General features: G+C 29.1%; 1 protein-coding gene across 1 annotated transcript in view; it reads left to right on the top strand.

Moving 5' to 3' along the window:
- The window catches only part of LOC142325661 (BTB/POZ domain-containing protein KCTD9), a 65,977-nt gene extending 48,579 nt beyond the window's left edge, over positions 1-17,398 (top strand). The window contains exons 6-8 of the mRNA XM_075367693.1: positions 1,429-1,624; positions 3,163-3,296; positions 14,970-17,398. Coding sequence (XP_075223808.1) covers positions 1,429-1,624; positions 3,163-3,296; positions 14,970-15,086 — 447 coding nt within the window. The 3' untranslated portion in view covers positions 15,087-17,398. The remainder of the gene's footprint in view (positions 1-1,428; positions 1,625-3,162; positions 3,297-14,969) is intronic.
- The last annotated feature ends 842 nt before the right edge of the window (positions 17,399-18,240 follow it).

Here is an 18,240-nt window from a genome sequence, read left to right as displayed (position 1 = left end):
ACATTTTAAAAATATTGTTACGCTTTATTCCATTCTTATAGTAAAATTTAATACAAATTCTTTGATCCATTATTTATACAAATAAAAAATTGCTGATCGTACCAAAACACATGTTATCCTTTTGACCGTTGACAACAGATTAAACATCCAATATGGCTAAAAATGTACAGATACTTTTCAGACATGTTTACCAATACAACAAAAAAAATCCCAAGAATCGGACTAATACAACCTGCAAAATTTCAAAATTCTTTTTATTTTTTGAACACACCTTGTATGTGTGTGTGTGTGTGTGTGTGTGTGTGTGTGTGTGTGTATATATATATATATATATATATATATATATATAAAAGTAGGGGAAGTGATGATGGTTGAAACATACACCTCTTTTAAATGCTGTGAGTAAATGCATAAATTTTTGTTGTGCAATGGGATGGTTACATCCCACTGAATGAATCTATCTGGTAATCAATTTTTCAACATGCTACCAGCAAAGAAGTAGATGATACCTTATTATTGGTTTTTTGTATGTTTTAACTGACAATATAATACTGTATATATTGGCACATTTTTCCAATGCTGGAGTAACCTAAAACCCATATTTTTTAAGAAGAACAGACGATGTCAGACATAATACTTTGGGTCAGTATCTGTATTCCAACATAATGTAAAAAAAATCACATTTTTAATCATAACTTTAATACCAGTGAATCAAATTTTTATTTTATTTACACCAAATTACTTATCATTCAAAGGACCTTCCAATGAGGTGTCACAAACAAAATCATCTCATTTAAAAAAAATAAGTTTTCAACCCATGAAAATTTAGAAAACATTTAAAGGTGATGTTTTTTGTTTTCAATTTTAAAAATAATTTTCATAGCAAAATAAACCTCGATTTTTTTTCTTCCATTTAATTCACAGATTATGATTATTTCAAATAGTTTAAGAAGTTATATCATTCAATATCAATTTTATAGTTATTTTTGTTGCACTGAAATTTAAAAAAAGTCTACCCCAATTGGTTTTTTACACCTACCGAGCAAAGGAGTGGGCAGATTTTAATTTTCTTTTCACCAAAATTCTTTTTTTTTCAGGTTGTCAATTAATGTAATTAAATGTTACCATTGCCATTTAATATTTTTGAGTTGGGGTAGATATAGCGGAGAGAGTGGGTTCCACCCCTTTGAAAGTAGTTTTAATGATGCTCCGTCCCCAAAATGGTATACATGCCTGCAAACAGAAATATGATAGGACTGACAGCTGTTGAATAATAAACTGGGTAACTTTTCAAATGATCACCTGGTATTTAAAGTAATAATAAAAATAATTTATTTAAGAGAAACTGGGAATTTACACATTTAAGGTAAATGTGTTATTATTATGTTATCTTATTTGAAAATAAATAGTGAAGAATGTGTTTTTCAGTTTGCTTGTCTGCATGGTTGCCGAATGGTAGGAACAAATTTGAGTTGGTGCTCAATGGAGAGGGCAGATCTATCACATGCCCAGTTAGAGGGAGCACAGTTGTTGGGTGTGAAAATGTTGTGTGCAAATCTTGAGGGGGCCAACTTGAGGGGTTGCAACTTTGAAGACCCATCAGGCAGCAGAGCTAATATGGAAGGTAATAATTATCATACAACTTAAACATTATTCATTACCTTAAATGTTAAAAATACATTCAACTGCATTAGATTACACCCTCAGTTGAAACTGTGCACAGTAGAAGCTAAATTTTTGACTAAGAATCTTGTTTTTAAAAAAAAAATTTATAATCTATTTGGTGGTTAATTGATATTCACTTGCTTAAGGTTGCAAGCATACTGCAGTTCATTAAGCCATGCAGCGGTGTGTTTGTTCCTTGAAAAAAATTTAATTTATATTTGTGTTATATCACATTAAAATTATTGAATATATTTCATCAAGAACTAACCACTACTTAATTTTTAATTTTTTTTTTAATTTAATTCTTAAAAACTGTAATCTAGGTAGCTGTTCAGTATACTGTGAATTAGTGTATCAGTTAACACACAAACTGTTATTTTTTCTTTTTTTGGCTATAATTAATTTTGTAAACTGTAACTTAGGGTTGATTTTTAATTTAACATATAAGAAATGCATTCTTATAAAAAATTACTCCTAAAAATTAACAAATTAATTGCAGCAGATCATTATTAAATTATACAAACAAATATCAAAACGGTTTGGTTTACTGAAAATTATTTGATGTATATTGTTTTAAATTTTTACAGTTAATAAATTTATGCACATTTTCTTCAGAATTTAAGTAAACATCAAAACATTATGTGAAGTCAAATTAGCCTACATAACAGAAAGACAGGAAGAAAATTGTAATGTTTTACAATAAGTTATGTATTAGATAAATATTTTTCCGTTAGTGGTGTTTATCTAGTCAAGGGCAGAAAAAATATTTATATACACCTTTTTTATAGTTTACTATACAATTTATATATACACTTTTTTTTTAATTTCTCTATTATCATTATTTAAGGAACAAGGATAACCTTAGTATACTCATACATATACTGAACAAGTAATTTTATTTTCCAAACAGTGCTGATTTGAATATTCAGGATTCTTAATCTTGGGATCTAGAGTATTCCCTTTTCTATTTTGTATTTCACTTTCTATTGTCTGTAGTTTTTTTCTTCTCAAGGCTTCTTTTAGTTTTGAAAACATATTCTGTACTATAATTTCTAAACACATGCCCCAAAAACCAGATCTTACCATAGCCTATTATCTGTCATTTCTAGAAATTTCACAGTTACTATAATAGTCCTAGAGTATACAAAGGCCTGGCTGTACTTCACCTTGCAAGTAATACTAACTTCAAGTCATTAAACGTCTCCAGAAATGTTGGACAAGCTTGACTTACCAAACATGATCTAACTTAACCATGATATAAAATTTAAAATTATTATTATTTTATTTTAAAATTTTATTATTATTATTATTATTTTAAAATTTAAAACAGTATAAATCAGATCAGTTTCTAGATTACCTGAATATATTTGTTTTGCATTCTTCATCAATTTAATTTTAGTTATTTTTATATTTAGATAAGTGACAAGCATCACTCTTTTATAGCCTGACTATAATTAATTGATCAATTTTGTAACTGTTTCTTTATATTGTTTACAGGAGTTAATTTGAAAGGTGCTAATTTGGAAGGAAGCAATATGGCTGGAGTTAACCTGCGTGTTGCTACATTAAAGAATGCCAATTTACAAAATTGTGACTTGCGAGCTGCTGTCCTTGCTGGTGCAGATCTTGAGGTAGACTATATATATCATGAATATTTTTAATATATACATACAAATATATATATATATATATATATAATGTACATATTAATACAGTCAAACTTATCTAATTCGAATCTCAAGGGACCAGTATTTTTTTTTCGATTTAGTTAGTTTTCTATTTAGAGAGGTAAAATAATGAAACTCAAAAATTGTACAGAAAAATTTCATAATTAATAGAAATTTATGATAATCTATAATAATGTACTACAGTACTAAATTACGTTAGAAAAGACAAAATGTGTATAATATTATGTAAAATTAAAAAAAGAAAAAGAAAAAATGAAATACATTACAATACCTTAAATTATTTTTTGAAAAATTCTGTAATATTTTTTTTTTAGTTTTCTTCTCACAGATATGGAAATCAAGGACATTTCCAATCTTCACTAATGCACTAAATACACAATCTTCTAGTTTGCTTGAACTTTCGAAGAACGTTCAAACATTATTTATTGCTGATTTCACGTCTTTTTCTGTAATTGTAATTTCTACTTGATTCATTTTGCCTTCTTCATTGGAATTCTTATGAATGGTTGAATGTGACACAGAAGCGATGATATCATCACCAGTTGGAGTAGCACTAACTATAGTTCATCATCAAAATGTACAAGCAAGTTAAATGAAATTTTGTCCATACTAATGTTAAAGTTTTTACAAATTACACTCCACCTCCACTCTTCTTCTGAAATTGAGAAAAGGCCTACAAATTCATTTTGATTTTTCCGGATGAAAATCCACAAGTTTTGAAGCAATTAACAATTGTTTCTGGGCAGACATTCCTCCACGCTTTGTCAGTGAAATAGACACCCTGTAACATTGTTATACATTTTTCCTGCCATCTTCAGTATCTGTTATAATTTCACACACAACTTCTTTTCTACAGAGTTTTAAAATTTTTTTATAATTTCCTTGATCGAGGGGTTGGAGTTTTGACATTGTGTTGGCAGACAGAAATTTTACTGTAATGTTCTTCAATGGTGGAATATCATTATGCACAGTACAGTAATCCATAAATAACAAAATGATTCACTTCTGTTCCACCATATCTTTATCTAGATTAATTAACTGTTCTGAAAATAATTTAGCTGTCGTCCACACTTGTTTGTTTGCAGCATAAGTAGGTGGAAGAGATTTTATGTTCTTGTAACACCTAGGTTTGACAGATTTTCCAATAAAAAATAGTTTTTCTGTACCAATCATGTTAGCGATAAGTAACAAGGTAATTCTCTCTTTACTCTTCTTTCCACTGTAGCATTTTTCATTTTTAAAAGCCAGAGTACAATCTGGAAGTCATTTATAAAATAGTCCGGTTTTCATCAGCATTAAAAACATTTTGTGGTTCGTAGTCTTTTAACAAAATGATTAATTGTTGTTTCCATGATTCGCATATGTTTTCATTAACACTAGCACTTTCAGTGCTAACTTTATAGAACAAAATACCATGCCTTTTTGAAATTTTTCTAACCATCCGTTGCTCACTTTAAATTCATTGTGCCCCAATGCCTCTGCAAATATCTGTGCTTTTTATTTGATGATTGAACCCCCTAAACTGACAGTATTATCTCTACATTGTTTGAACCATTTTATCACACATTCATCATTATCGGCGAATCCTACCTCTCTTCTTTTGTGGTCCACATTCGAACAATATTCTTGTGAAAGGATCTTGAATTTTCATTTTTTTAAATTGTCGATAAAGTGCTTGATGGAACTCCAAATTTGTGAGTAATAACTCTTTTTTTTTGTTACCCTTTTTTACTTTTTTTTATAATCTTTATTCTATCACCCATAGATAATACTTTATGTTTCCACTGTACCCTCATTATAAAACACAGCTATTAAAAATTCACAGTAGACCTACGTATCAAAGTTTAAACAAAAAGGAGTAAGAAGACACAAAAATGTACATAGTCTAATTGTAAATTTTAAAATGAAATAAAACTTGAATTGCATGAGAAAAACTAGTGCATTGTGTAATGTAAATTGTAAAACACAACTAGAAACAACAATTTTAATGTTAACTATTTAAAATCATAATGCATACTGTACTAAAATCTGACTCATTATGTTATGCATAGCCTGCTGTAAGAAATAAAACCAGATATTACTCATCATACAGTGGCACCGTGCACATAGTTTTGTTATTGACCACTCCAACAACCGGTGATGAAATAAGCAAGTTGGAAGTTGATTAGCATTAGGCATACAGTACCAGATAAAATTCACAGTCCACACTAATGATCGCTATACACTATTATACTGAATTTACTGCTAATCTATGCTTCTTTGGAAATCATGTACAGTATGTAAATTCTTTATTGAAAACGTTTAAAAAATGTTTTCATCATGAAATAATATGTATATCAAGTCCTCAAACATTTTGAATAAAGGAGGTGGTTCAATTTAATTTAGAGGATTTTTCGAGGAGACAAAGTATTAGTGTAGGGACTTATTCGAATTAAGGAGGTTTGACTCTAATATTTATATATATTCACAACTGTTTCTAAAATAGAGGGTGGCTATACTTTTTCAGATTCTACTTGTAAAACTAAACAAAAAATATCCTTAGGAGAAATGGCGATTTCTCCTTTGTTTACCCCTGTCCACCATTTTGTTATTTTTATATAGAAATTTATATCCCAAGTTTGGATAGGTGAATCACATAAATATTTGGTAATCGTGTTGGTAATAAAGTTTTAAAATTAGAAAAAAATCAGGAGTTAAATACCTTTGCAAATTACAAAATATTTTTCAATCCATTATATCTTTGTAAATATTAGTTTCATCAAAATTTATGTTATTTGCTAAAATATTAAACCTTTTATTTTAGACAAAATGACATTTTATTTTTTTAAATCTGTTAACCAATAGTCGAGTTACAGCAGAAAATTGATGTTGTAATTTTGTGTCTGTTTTCATGTCCTCCACTTTACGATCAGTTCAATTAAATATTAATTGTTTTTATTTATTTTAATTCTAGTATTGTAAATTAGTATCAGATTAAGTAATAATTTTCTCACAATAAATATTAAATAATAATAAAACAACTTTTGAATAATTTTACACAGCGAATATTACTGTTGATCATGTTAGCAATGTAAAAATGAAGCTTCCTTCAATAGAAGTGGTGTTCAAAACTATCACAACCAAAGTATCTGGAGTGAGAAGAATCCTCATGGTACCTTCCAAAGTAGCCATCAACAAAGATTTTCCCTAAACATATGGGCAGGTATTTTTAATGACTATCTTTTGGATAATGTGATTCTACCAAATCGTTGGTAGAATGAATGTGATTCATTTATCTGAACTTGACATATAAACTTTTATATAAAAATAACAAAATGGCGGACAGGGGGAGAACGAAGGAAAAATCGCCATTTTTCCTAAGGATATTTTTTGTTTAGTTTTACAAGTAGAACCTGAAAAAGTATAGCCAGCCCACTATTTTAGAAATACCTAGTATATATATTCAGAAGGCCTTGTCATTTATTTCTCTTATATAGTATATCTGAGCCTCCAACCTTTGTTTCAATGAATGTCCATATTTTTACAGGTACATAACTCACCTAATAACTAATTTATAAGAACCTCATAATGTCAGATTCTGATGTTATGAAAGTTAGAATAATAAATACCCTTATAGTTAACACTTTCTCTTCAATAATTTTTCACATCTTAAATTTTTTGTTATTATAAGAAAGCTTGCTAACTAATTTTGTGATTACAAATGATTTGAATGGGTTATCACCAAACCGTGAAATATCAAAGCATTACTAATTGAGACAAATGGAAGCCTTCTAATGCAAACATGCAATAGGTTGTCAGTTACTAACTAATAACAGAATCAAAGAGGAAGTTATTGTTAAAATATACTTACTTCCTACACTTATAAGACCATGGTGATATGATTCCAACTCACTGGACTCAGGTGAGAAATTTCAATATTTCCCATATTTTGATTATATTTTTAGCTTGCCTCTTGATTTATTTATGAAAAATTGAAAAAGGTATTGCATACAGGTAAGGGTAATCAAATCCATCGATTAAGAAGAGTATAATTTTTTTTATCTTAGGAATTGGTGTCGTACTTTTTGCATATTGGGAAATTAGTACATAATGCAAACATTAAGTACACAATACTTAATGAAGATCACAATTACTTTGCAATCTTCAGTTAATATGATATATTAGTACTCACACTTTATAATAATACACACACTCTTTATAATACAGATTCATTGGCTTATTGTCTACTATTCTCTTGTTTTTTCTGAAATACTTTTGTTTTCCTGAAATTTATATTCATACAATATTCTGTCATAGTGTTTTAATTTTTAAATTGTTGAATATCCCACATTTTATCACCTTAAAACACCATGTAATCTGCAAACCTTATACAATTAATTTTCCTTTCTTTGTTGAGCCCTTCATCTTTTATTGATTATACCTTCAGCATTCATTACACAGGTTAATAATGGAAAAGTTGTTTGAGAACTAATAACTGATTCTTATAGATTTTTGTGTGCTGGTTTCAGGAGCAATAGTCAAAAAATTCCATCACATACCATTTTTTTTCACTAAATCAATTTTTCTCAAAATTGATAATCAATGTATTTTATTTATAAAACGTTGAATAAAAAATTAGGCCTGTGTTCATTTTTTTGATACTTTAGTATCAGTTTGGTTATATGGAATGAATAAAAGTTGTGTTCATAATTTTGATTTGATACAGTAAGATGAGTAATAAGATGATGTAATATGATTAATTAGAGTGAATTCGTGAGTAATTTTTGTCAAGCTATTAGCTAAGGTGGTGACTCACTCATTCTTAATCCCTTTCACTCTACTGAAATAAAAATAAATCACTTGCAATTAGAATATTGTGTTGAAAGGTTTTGCTAATGTTAAGTAGTTTTCTAGACCTTCTATAGTATTTTAATTTTCTTTCATTTTTTGAAGGTTATTTGTCTTATCCTTGTATTTTTTTTTATTTTGAAATGACTTCAAGGGGTTGTGTTAATTCACCTGTACATTCTGTTAAATTTGTAGGAAGTTTGTGCAAAGAAGTATTACAGAATTTTGTTAAAAAAAAGTGTACTACACCTATTTTGGGGCAAAACTTGGTGAACAAGATAAAACGTGGGCCCCTCATACAGTTTGTTTTACTTGTATAGAAGAGCTATACAAATGGACAAAAGGTAAGAAAAGGTCTTTTCGGTTTGGAGAACCAATGAATTGGAGAGAATCACAAAATCAAAGTGATGATTGCTACTGTTGTTCTTGTAATGTACAAGGGTTCTAGCTAAAAAATAAGAAAGAAATTGTGTATCCAAATTGTTATTTGGCAATATGCTCTGTACCTCTCGGCCCTGGTGTACCTGTACCTTCAGTTCCAGAAAAACTAGAAGATATACTGAAAAACTCCAAAACAGAGTCGCAAAATGATGACGATGATGTTGATTTTATTTCTGGTAGTTCTGAACCACAACTTTTTTCACAGCATGAACTGAATGACTCGATCAGAGATTTAATTCTTCCTAAAAATTCAGCAGAACTTTTAGGATCTAGATTAAAGAAAAAAACTTATTGGCACCTGGCACTTCTTTCTCATGATACAGAAACAGAGACTTCTTTACTCTGTACTTTTCTGAAGATGGAAGATTAATTTATTGTAACAATGTTCCTGGTGAACGAAGCAGTTGAACGTAAAATATGGTGTGACTGAATGGAGGTTGTTTATTGACTTGTCCAGAAGAAGCCTCAAAGATATTATTCTTCATAATGGCAACGAAAAGAATGGCCATGTAGGATATTATTAGAACCTGGGAGCAAAAATGTAATACAGAAAGGTTTGGTTGATCCACGGAAAGTCCTCCTACCTCCTCTTCACATCAAACTGGGATTGATGAAACGATTTGTAAAGGCTCTATCTAAAGAAGGAGAATGTTTTAAATACATATGCTGTAAGTTTTTATGTAAGTTATGCTGTAAGAAGCCAAAGTGAAAGAAGGCGTTTCAGTGGACCAGATATTCGTAAACATTTTAAAGATGAAGTCTTTCAAATCAAAATGGAGGATATCAAAAAAGAAGCATGGAAAGCATTTAAAAAGTAGTAAAGAAATTTTTTGGGAACAATAAGGACCCAAATTTGTATAATGGAAAACATGCTTATGAAATTCCAAGACTTGGGTTGTTGATGAGCTTGAAGGTACATTTTCTGCATTCTCACATTGATTACTTCCCCAAAAATCGTGGTGTTGTAAGTGAAGAACAGGGTGAAAGATTTCACAAAGATAATAAAGGAAATGGAACACAGATATCAGGGAAGGTGGATTGTGAACATGATAGCAGACTACTGTTAGTGCATCCATAGAGACAATCCACAAGCTTAATACAACAGAAAATGTGGCCTGAGAAGCGTTGAAAAGAAAAAGACGGTACAAGTCTTCATAGAGATAAGAAAATGTGCAAAAATTCTTTCTTTAACCCCTATTACTTTTTTATAAGTAAAGGTTTTCCACGAGGAATACATATACAATATGCCATTTTTCCACTTTATTTTTTTAGTATTATGAAAAATTCTTACGTGATAGAAAAAAATGATGGCTATAAAATAACAAAAATCAGTTATCAGATTATAAACAACTTTCAAATTCCTTAATTTTGCGGACCTGTTTATTAAACAAGACTGGGATAGGCAGCATCCTTCCCTATTTCTTCAACCTATCTTTTGGCTTTTTAATGTTTCCGTTAATTTATCCCATTTGAAGCAGTCAAGTAGTTTTCTATATCTACAAAACATAATTATTTCTTTTCCTCAATTTATATAACTCCCACCCATAGTTCGTACCCTAACCACTTTCTTGAATAATCATTTTTTTTGTATCTGTATCTTTATCTGCATTTATTGAATGTTTTGTTTTAAACTTATGAAGAACCTTTGTGAATGTAAAATTTTAACTGATGGGAAAAATTTTTTAACATTATACTGATTAAAAAACACAATTATTATAATTTTTTTTATTTACCTATAGACCTATTTTATATTTATTTTATTGACATAAAACTATTATTTCACACATTTTCTTATTAATAGAATTTTATTAAATTTTAATCTTAATACCCTTAAGAAAAAACAAGTTACTAGACTATGTTGCACAAAACTGTAGACACTGGTCTAGAGATACTAATGCCGATAATTTTTCCTTTTACTAATGTAATGTCTATTTATGCACAAGCCTTATCTTGTCCATTAATAATAACTGTTTTTGTGAAAACTTAACTGTTTGGTGCTGTTTCAGAAGTTGTTCACAACATTCCTTCCTTTGTTGTTTGTTCTTTTCTGTACAGATTTTACAATAGTTCAGTTGTACAATAATGTGTCCTCCTCCTTTCGATAAGCCTTTCTGAGTGGTGATTCATTGTTGTGTGATGTGATTGTCATTTTGAAGCAATTCATCCCCCTCCTTCTGGTCCTTCTCATCAGTCACAAAAACTTGTCAACCACTGTGAGGTTCTCAATATTTTCCTTACCGACCTCTCAATATTTTTCTTTTGTTGCACAAAATGTTACTGCTCATGTACTCACAGTTCTTCAATCAATAGTTTCATCAACATAAGTAGCCTTTAGTTAATGATGAATGTCACTAGTGTTCACTTTTCCTCTGTTAAAAATTCAATCACTGTATGTTGTTTTATAGAAGTTGACGTAGGATATAGAAAGAGTTTTTGTGTGAAACCTTCAGTGTTAGAGAAAAGCGCAGGGATCGTGCTTCCATAGTTGAGGGTTGTAAGTTAAACTAGGTGGTCATGGTTGGAAGAGGCCATAGTAACTTGTATAAATATACAAATGCAAATATCTGCCAAGGTATTTGCATTACTGGCATTCAGACAGAGACTGTGTTGACTGTGTTGTTATCAAGTTTAGAGAGTCTAAAAGACGACCTTCAGTAAAGCACATCAGCTTTAGGAACAGAGGGGGTGGTGTGGTGGCCAGAATCATCACAAGGCGATTCCCATGTAGGGATCAGCATTTCAGGATACCAGACGTACTTGACTCCATAACAATGGTGACTAACAAAAAATTAGAGGATGTAGTTCAATGAATTTTGAAATTTTAATAGTAAGAGAATGAAAATATGATGGCACCATCTGTTTTTACTGTGCAGCATTTTGTTTTCCTGTGATGTCAACAGTTGTGCATTACATTTCAACTACTCCTCATACTTATCAATGATCCTTTGTCAGATTTAATTTGAAATTTATGTGGTGGATCTCTTTAATGTAGTTTGTTACATCTTCATTAATTATTAAATAATCATCTAGGCTAACTTATTTGGGTATTTTTACAATTTCATGTAATCCTGAATTGTCACAAAAATCTTTAGTTAATTTTTTTTAAATTGTAGAAAGTAATAATTTTTCCTTATTCTCAAAATGAGACATTTTTCAACAGAATCCCAAATGATACCAAGCAGATGTTTTTCAAATAAGTTTACTTTAAAGACACTCTTATGTCAGACAAATGCTTATTTTATTACTTAAACTATTATATTAAACCAATATACTCTGTAATAATTTTTTAAACAAGTTTTTTTTTGTTTCAATTAATATAATTTTTCAGAATAAAATATTTTTCATCTAGTGTTATTTACTAAAAAAAAGTTGTTGATAACAAAAGCTTTAAAATATAGGGTTATCATTAATAAAATTGTTCTCCACTTGTTCAGATTAAAGCTGTTTAGATTACTGGGAGACTGCTATATTTTAAATGCAAAGTAACAATAGAATAGTACTTTTATGGTCGATTTACATATACCCTTGACATTATGAAAATTTCAAAGTATTTCTTAAATTTCTTTATCAAAAACTTGTCATTGAGAGCAACTGAATACAGCTAGAGAAGATGAGCATGCTGATGATCTCATAACATCAAAAATAATATTAAATAATTCATACAACATATGTAAAAAAGAAAATGTTAAAACACTGGCTAAATATTATTAAAGTATGATAAATTTCAGAATTTTTTATAGTTATTGCTGCTGTGATTACACATTAGTATTTTTATGTAAAATAAGGTGTACAGTACAGTTACTGGCACCTATGGAATTCCATAGATAAGTCAGGATGGGGAACCCTAGCTTATTAAGTTTCTTGAGTGGCCTTAACTGCAGGCCTATATAGACAGAGTTACTACTAAAATGTATAATTGATCATTGACCAAAACAAGCATACGTATTATGACAGTGAAGGCCTATTAAATATAGGCTGCTGGGCGAAACCATCAGGATAATTCATGAGTTCAGAAAAATTACTTTATTTAGTGGACATGGCGCAGGTTTTAAATAAAATTTAATATGAAGGTGTACATACTAGGATATGACTATTCGACAATGTTCAGTTTGGCACAAAAATACTCAAAGAGCCCAGCTGTTGTCATTCAATGGGCCTTCATTTCAGAGTACACTGAACGCTGATATGTGACTATGCGAGCTTTTTCAAATTTTTAAGAACATATTGCAATGAAACTATCTTTTAAACCACACCTGATTGATATCTCAGAAGCTCCCAAAGAATTACAAATGGAACTAATTTAGTTGGGAGAAGATAATGTTATGAAATCTCTTTTTGATACCAAAAAAGACCCGATTTAAGTTTGAAAAAATGCAGTTGAATACCCACACTTGCATCCACATGCATGCCATTTGCTTTCCTGCTCTGGAAGTATTTACTGTTGTGAATCAGCATTTTCATATATGATTCAAATTAAAAATCGTTTAATAAAAAAGGACACAGATAACTAATGCTCATTTAGAAAAACAAATTAAAGCTACAAGTTACGAAGCCAGAACCAAATATTTGATTACTTACAAGCAAAATACAAACTAAATAATCTCATTAAATAACATTTATTTTATTGTCTTTGTTACCAATTACTTAACACTGCTGTACTATATTAACTACTAACTGTGCTACATATTAACTACTAACTGTACTAAGTACATTTGAAAATGTATTATTTCTATATCAGGAAAATACATTTGTATTTTGGGAGAGTTCAGGTCGAGATACCCAGCACCACAGAAGTATCCATACATGGCTCCAGGGATGAATACCACAATCAGCGTATTTTATTTTCTACTCCTAATGTGTGTGATGCAATCTGTTTATTTTTGGAACAATAAGCAACCCCCTGGCCCAATAAGAACTGAGTTCTGAGTCTTGTACAGACTCAGGCTGGCCATTCCCGATATGTATGAATAATTGAACCCCAACCACCAAAGTATACTGTTATCCACTGTCTAATTTTCAAATCTATATAGAAGTAACTTACCTTTCCTTGGATTTGAACCTCAGAACCTTCAACTTCAAAAATCAGCTGTTAAACAACTAATTTGAGATGACAGTTTTACCACTAGATCAACCTGGTGGGTCTCAAATGTATTTTGTAATAATATGTGTGATATTGCTGTGCTTTCAGTTATCAAAGGATTTCCTGATAAGAAATAAAATTATTTATATTCCTCAAGCCCCAATTAATACTAGATACTTACCATTCAAGTACTATAAGCATTCATCTAATTAAAAATGCCTTATTTTTTTTCTGTGTACCCAATGTTTTCAGACTTTATAATGTTGAAAATAAAATAATATAACAATTAAGGATAAAATAAAATGTATAAAAGTCTGTGGATATCTAATCCGTATAAATTTAAATTCAGGAATTGATGATCATATTATGAGGTCAAAGTAAAACTATTATTTGTATAAAAATAACTATATTATGTTTCTTAATGATACCTTTTTAAAGAATGTATATGTTATAGTGTGCTTTCACATTGAATAAAAGAGTAAAAACTTCTTTAATAAAGATAAATTGTGTATCTAATTTTAAATGTCCATACGCACATAGGTATTTATTAAATAACATTTCAGTTGGAAATGCTGTACACATACACTTTATTATATACTGTATCATATCATTACATTTTATGTAAATTATGAGTGTTAATTGTATGATAACATTGTCTTGAATAACAGTTAAAAATTTTTTGTTAATTGCCTAATTAATCTAAAACATATCTATATTATGTACAAGCCTAACTCTTACTTATTTTACTTGTTTATTTGTATTATTTATTTTTATTTGTTAATTTATTATATTAATATAATTTCATTATGTTTTAAGTTTGTTTCTGTAATAATTTTTTTGTTATTCATTTATTCTCTTTCCAGTAACTGCAGGTCTACGCCTAATTACAGCAACCTTAACTCATTTTATTTTTGAATGATAAGACATTAATTTTTTAGTGTGCAAAAATGGTAAACCTGACAGGGATTTGAACTTAGAGCCTTCCAGATAAAAGCAGAGATGTTACCACTTCTTATAGAGCGTATTCAATGACTAGCAATTCCACACTTTCAATAAAGTCTTACATCAAGTAAAATTATTGAAATTATCTCACTGTAGATGAAAAATGCACTTATGTACTTAATCAAAAGTGTGATTATTTATTAACATTTTGTAGCAATAATTTTATACATTGATTTTATGTTACATTTAGTTCCATTTAGGGGTTGAAATTAGTTGCATGTAAATATGCATTTATTTCCATTATATGTATGCTTTCTTCTTTTCAGAATTGTGACCTGTCGGGAAGTGACTTGCATGAAGCAAATCTTCGTGGAGCAAATCTTAAGGATGCTGCTTTTGAGTTAATGTTGACACCTCTTCATATGTCGCAGACTGTACGCTAATTTGTTGCTGATCAAATGTTTTAGCTGCCATCATTTTTAATAATCTTTCATCTGCTGTCTTTCTGTCTATGTAATTTTATCTTTCTCCTCAATTTATATTATTAATGGTGTATACAATGTAACAGATTGTTAAATTATAACATCTCCATTTACATTACATCAATTACCATAATAATTATTCCATTTTTCCATATTTGCTCTCACATGTATATTAATTATAGTTATATTGACTAGGTCCATTGATAATGAATGCATATTAGATGAGTATATAGTCTGAATTTGCTCAGGAAAACCAGGTATTAAACAAACAGGAGATAGGTTTTTGTAATGGGAAGTCAGTGAAGTGAAAGTCAGTAGACAGCCAGCAGTGCAGCCCTTATTGTGTTGTACCTCTAAAAAAATATAATCTAAAGTCTGATAAGTACATTAGATTGGGAACAGGGTTTAAACTATTTAAACTAAACCACCCGTAGTAAAAGTGTTTAACAAGCCAAAAACATTTTGTCAGCAAAATAAATACTAAATCATTAAACTGCAGTTATTAAATTTCTTAATATCAATGTATAGAGTGAATTTATTGTTTTGGCTAAATTTTAGCTGTGCCACCAGCTGTGTGTTATTAACACATTCGTCTGAATCAGAAAAAATTGTGTATATGAGTGGACTTAATTTTACCAATTATTCAGTCTGTTGTTATTTAACTACCACTTACATACTAGTAACACATGTATAACAAGGTATTATTATTCAGTTTTAACCTTCTAGTTGATATAAAACAATCTTCTCACAGCTGAAGAGTTCTGTGTTTTCTCTTCTAAGCTAATAAGCACATTAATCAGAGAGTGTAAAAACTGAATTGTAATGGCTGCATCAAATATTACATTGGCCTAGTCAGATACTTATTCAGAGTCAAATATAAAGAACACATACAAAAACTATGTACAATAGAATGGAATTTTGCACGTCACTTTATATAAACAGAACTTATCCAAAGATACTAAACTCAACATAGAAATTTGACATTTAAGCTGTCTACAAAATTGTATATGGTGCAACAGTATGAAGTTTGCAAACAGACCAGACTTGAAAAACCCTACAAATCCAGCACAAATATACTGTTCAACTGTACAGAAAGGGATTTCCAAAACAGTTAACATCTGTATCACCAGTGACAGAAAAGATATGAAACAGTTTTTAAAAAATCTTCGGAAACATATTCCGTACTCTTAAAAAGTCTTATATTTTCTCTCCCAAAAATGTAAATTTTTCTTAGTGCTTTTCCTTCAAATTCATTTTGATCTAAAGAGCATTCTGCTTAATATTTTTGTATTTTCAAATCCAAAAATTGGGTTACAGTTATGTTAATAGATTTTACTGTACAAAAACCACATTGTTGTTTTTTTTTTCTGATTTGATTCTTCAAAAGAAGCTTAAGCTTAAACTCCACACCATTTTCAAAAACTTTCCTTAAAGAAAACATTATATTTAGTAGCTTTTAATCATTGCAGTGATAGTGCATACCACTATGCCAACAGTGCATTTCCCAAGTTTAATTCACTTCTTTTCTGTTTTTGTTTAGCCTCCAGAATCACCATAAGGTATTACTTCAGAGGTTGAATGAAGATGATATCTATGAATGTAAATGAAGTGTAGTCTTGTACAGTCTCAGATCAGTTGTTTCTCTGAGATGTGTGATTAATTGAAAAGTTAATCGAAAAAAAAAATTAAGTTTAATTCACTTAAAATGAACTATTGGTTGGATCCACAAATCATTTAATTAGTTTTTTAAATCAAAATTTATTGGAGATTAGTTAATTCCAAGGAAGCATTTAGTTTTTAAAGATTTGATGATTCTTATAACTACTTTTAAAACAGTGACTGATAGTAAAACTCTTGTTCCTCCAAGAAAAAAGTATTATTTATAAGATTTCCATTACAGTTAGAATTTATTAGGTAGCATAAAATTTACATAAAAATATAAACATATAATCATGTATTTATAATAACAAATTTACCTTAAAATTTCCATCATTATCATAAAATTTATGAAAAATTCTGCTGCACCTCTTACAGTTATATAGCCAAGATACACCTGATTTCAGTATACATATGTGTGCTGTTGATGATGATAAAAATCACATTTTATAATCATTTATTTTTCATTTACAACATTAAAATCATAAGAATTAATTATACTGATTGTACAGTGTTGATATTTTATAAAATTATTTATTAAATAATTATTGTTTCAATTTTATTTTATTCCTTAATTAATACATATATTAAATTAATTATATTAACCCTTATTTTAATATTGTTGTTAATTTACCTGTAGTATTTTAGATATGTCTGTTTTACAATTCAGTTTTAGGGATTTTTTATTCTCTTATTAATCTTTTTTTAATTAAAAAATGTATTTTAACTCTTGCATTATCGTTAATTGCATATCTTTTAATAAATTGATTAAAAGTAACCTAATGATCACAGACTAGTTTATACAGCAACATATAACTGTTAAACTTTATCTTATTTTTTTTTAAATGTAGTTTTGAGTAATTTATCATTAAAACTCCGGATTTCACCATTAATTAATAATTTTTTCATAAATTTTATTTTTTTAGTATAAAAAATTTTTCAAAACTTTTGGAAAATTCTTTCCAAAGAACAAAGTCTTTTACTGTAATTTTTAACTGTTTAGTTACTCTGTAATTTAATATTGCCATATAGTTTTAAATTTCATTATCAATGATTTTTATTTGTTAAGTTTTTAGCTAAATACTTAAATAATTAGATTTAAGTAAATTAAATTTAGATCAATTTGGTTTATTATTTTCCCAAGCTTTGCATTGTTATTTCTCTTTTCTAGTCGCAGTTGATCAAGTCATTTCCCAAAATTTTGAGAGTACCACATTTTGGAAAATTTCATGTCACACTTTCAGCTGAATTACATTTTCCATTTTTTAAGGTCCCTTTCAAATATTCCACCAAATCACTGGACATATAAGGGTGTCCAGCACAGAAAACACAATTTCCATTTATTTATTATTTACAAGACATGACTAGCCAAGCAAAGCACATAGTTTTAATTGTAGTTTTGTTTTGATCTGGGCACCCATCAGTATTAAAGTTAAAAGAACAAACATCAATTCATTTG

The sequence above is a fragment of the Lycorma delicatula genome, chromosome 1, assembly GCF_047948215.1.
Source record: "Lycorma delicatula isolate Av1 chromosome 1, ASM4794821v1, whole genome shotgun sequence".
In the NCBI taxonomy this organism is placed as follows: domain Eukaryota; kingdom Metazoa; phylum Arthropoda; class Insecta; order Hemiptera; family Fulgoridae; genus Lycorma; species Lycorma delicatula.
Note: the sequence above shows the minus strand (reverse complement) of the source record. Positions and strands in the feature narration are given on the sequence as shown.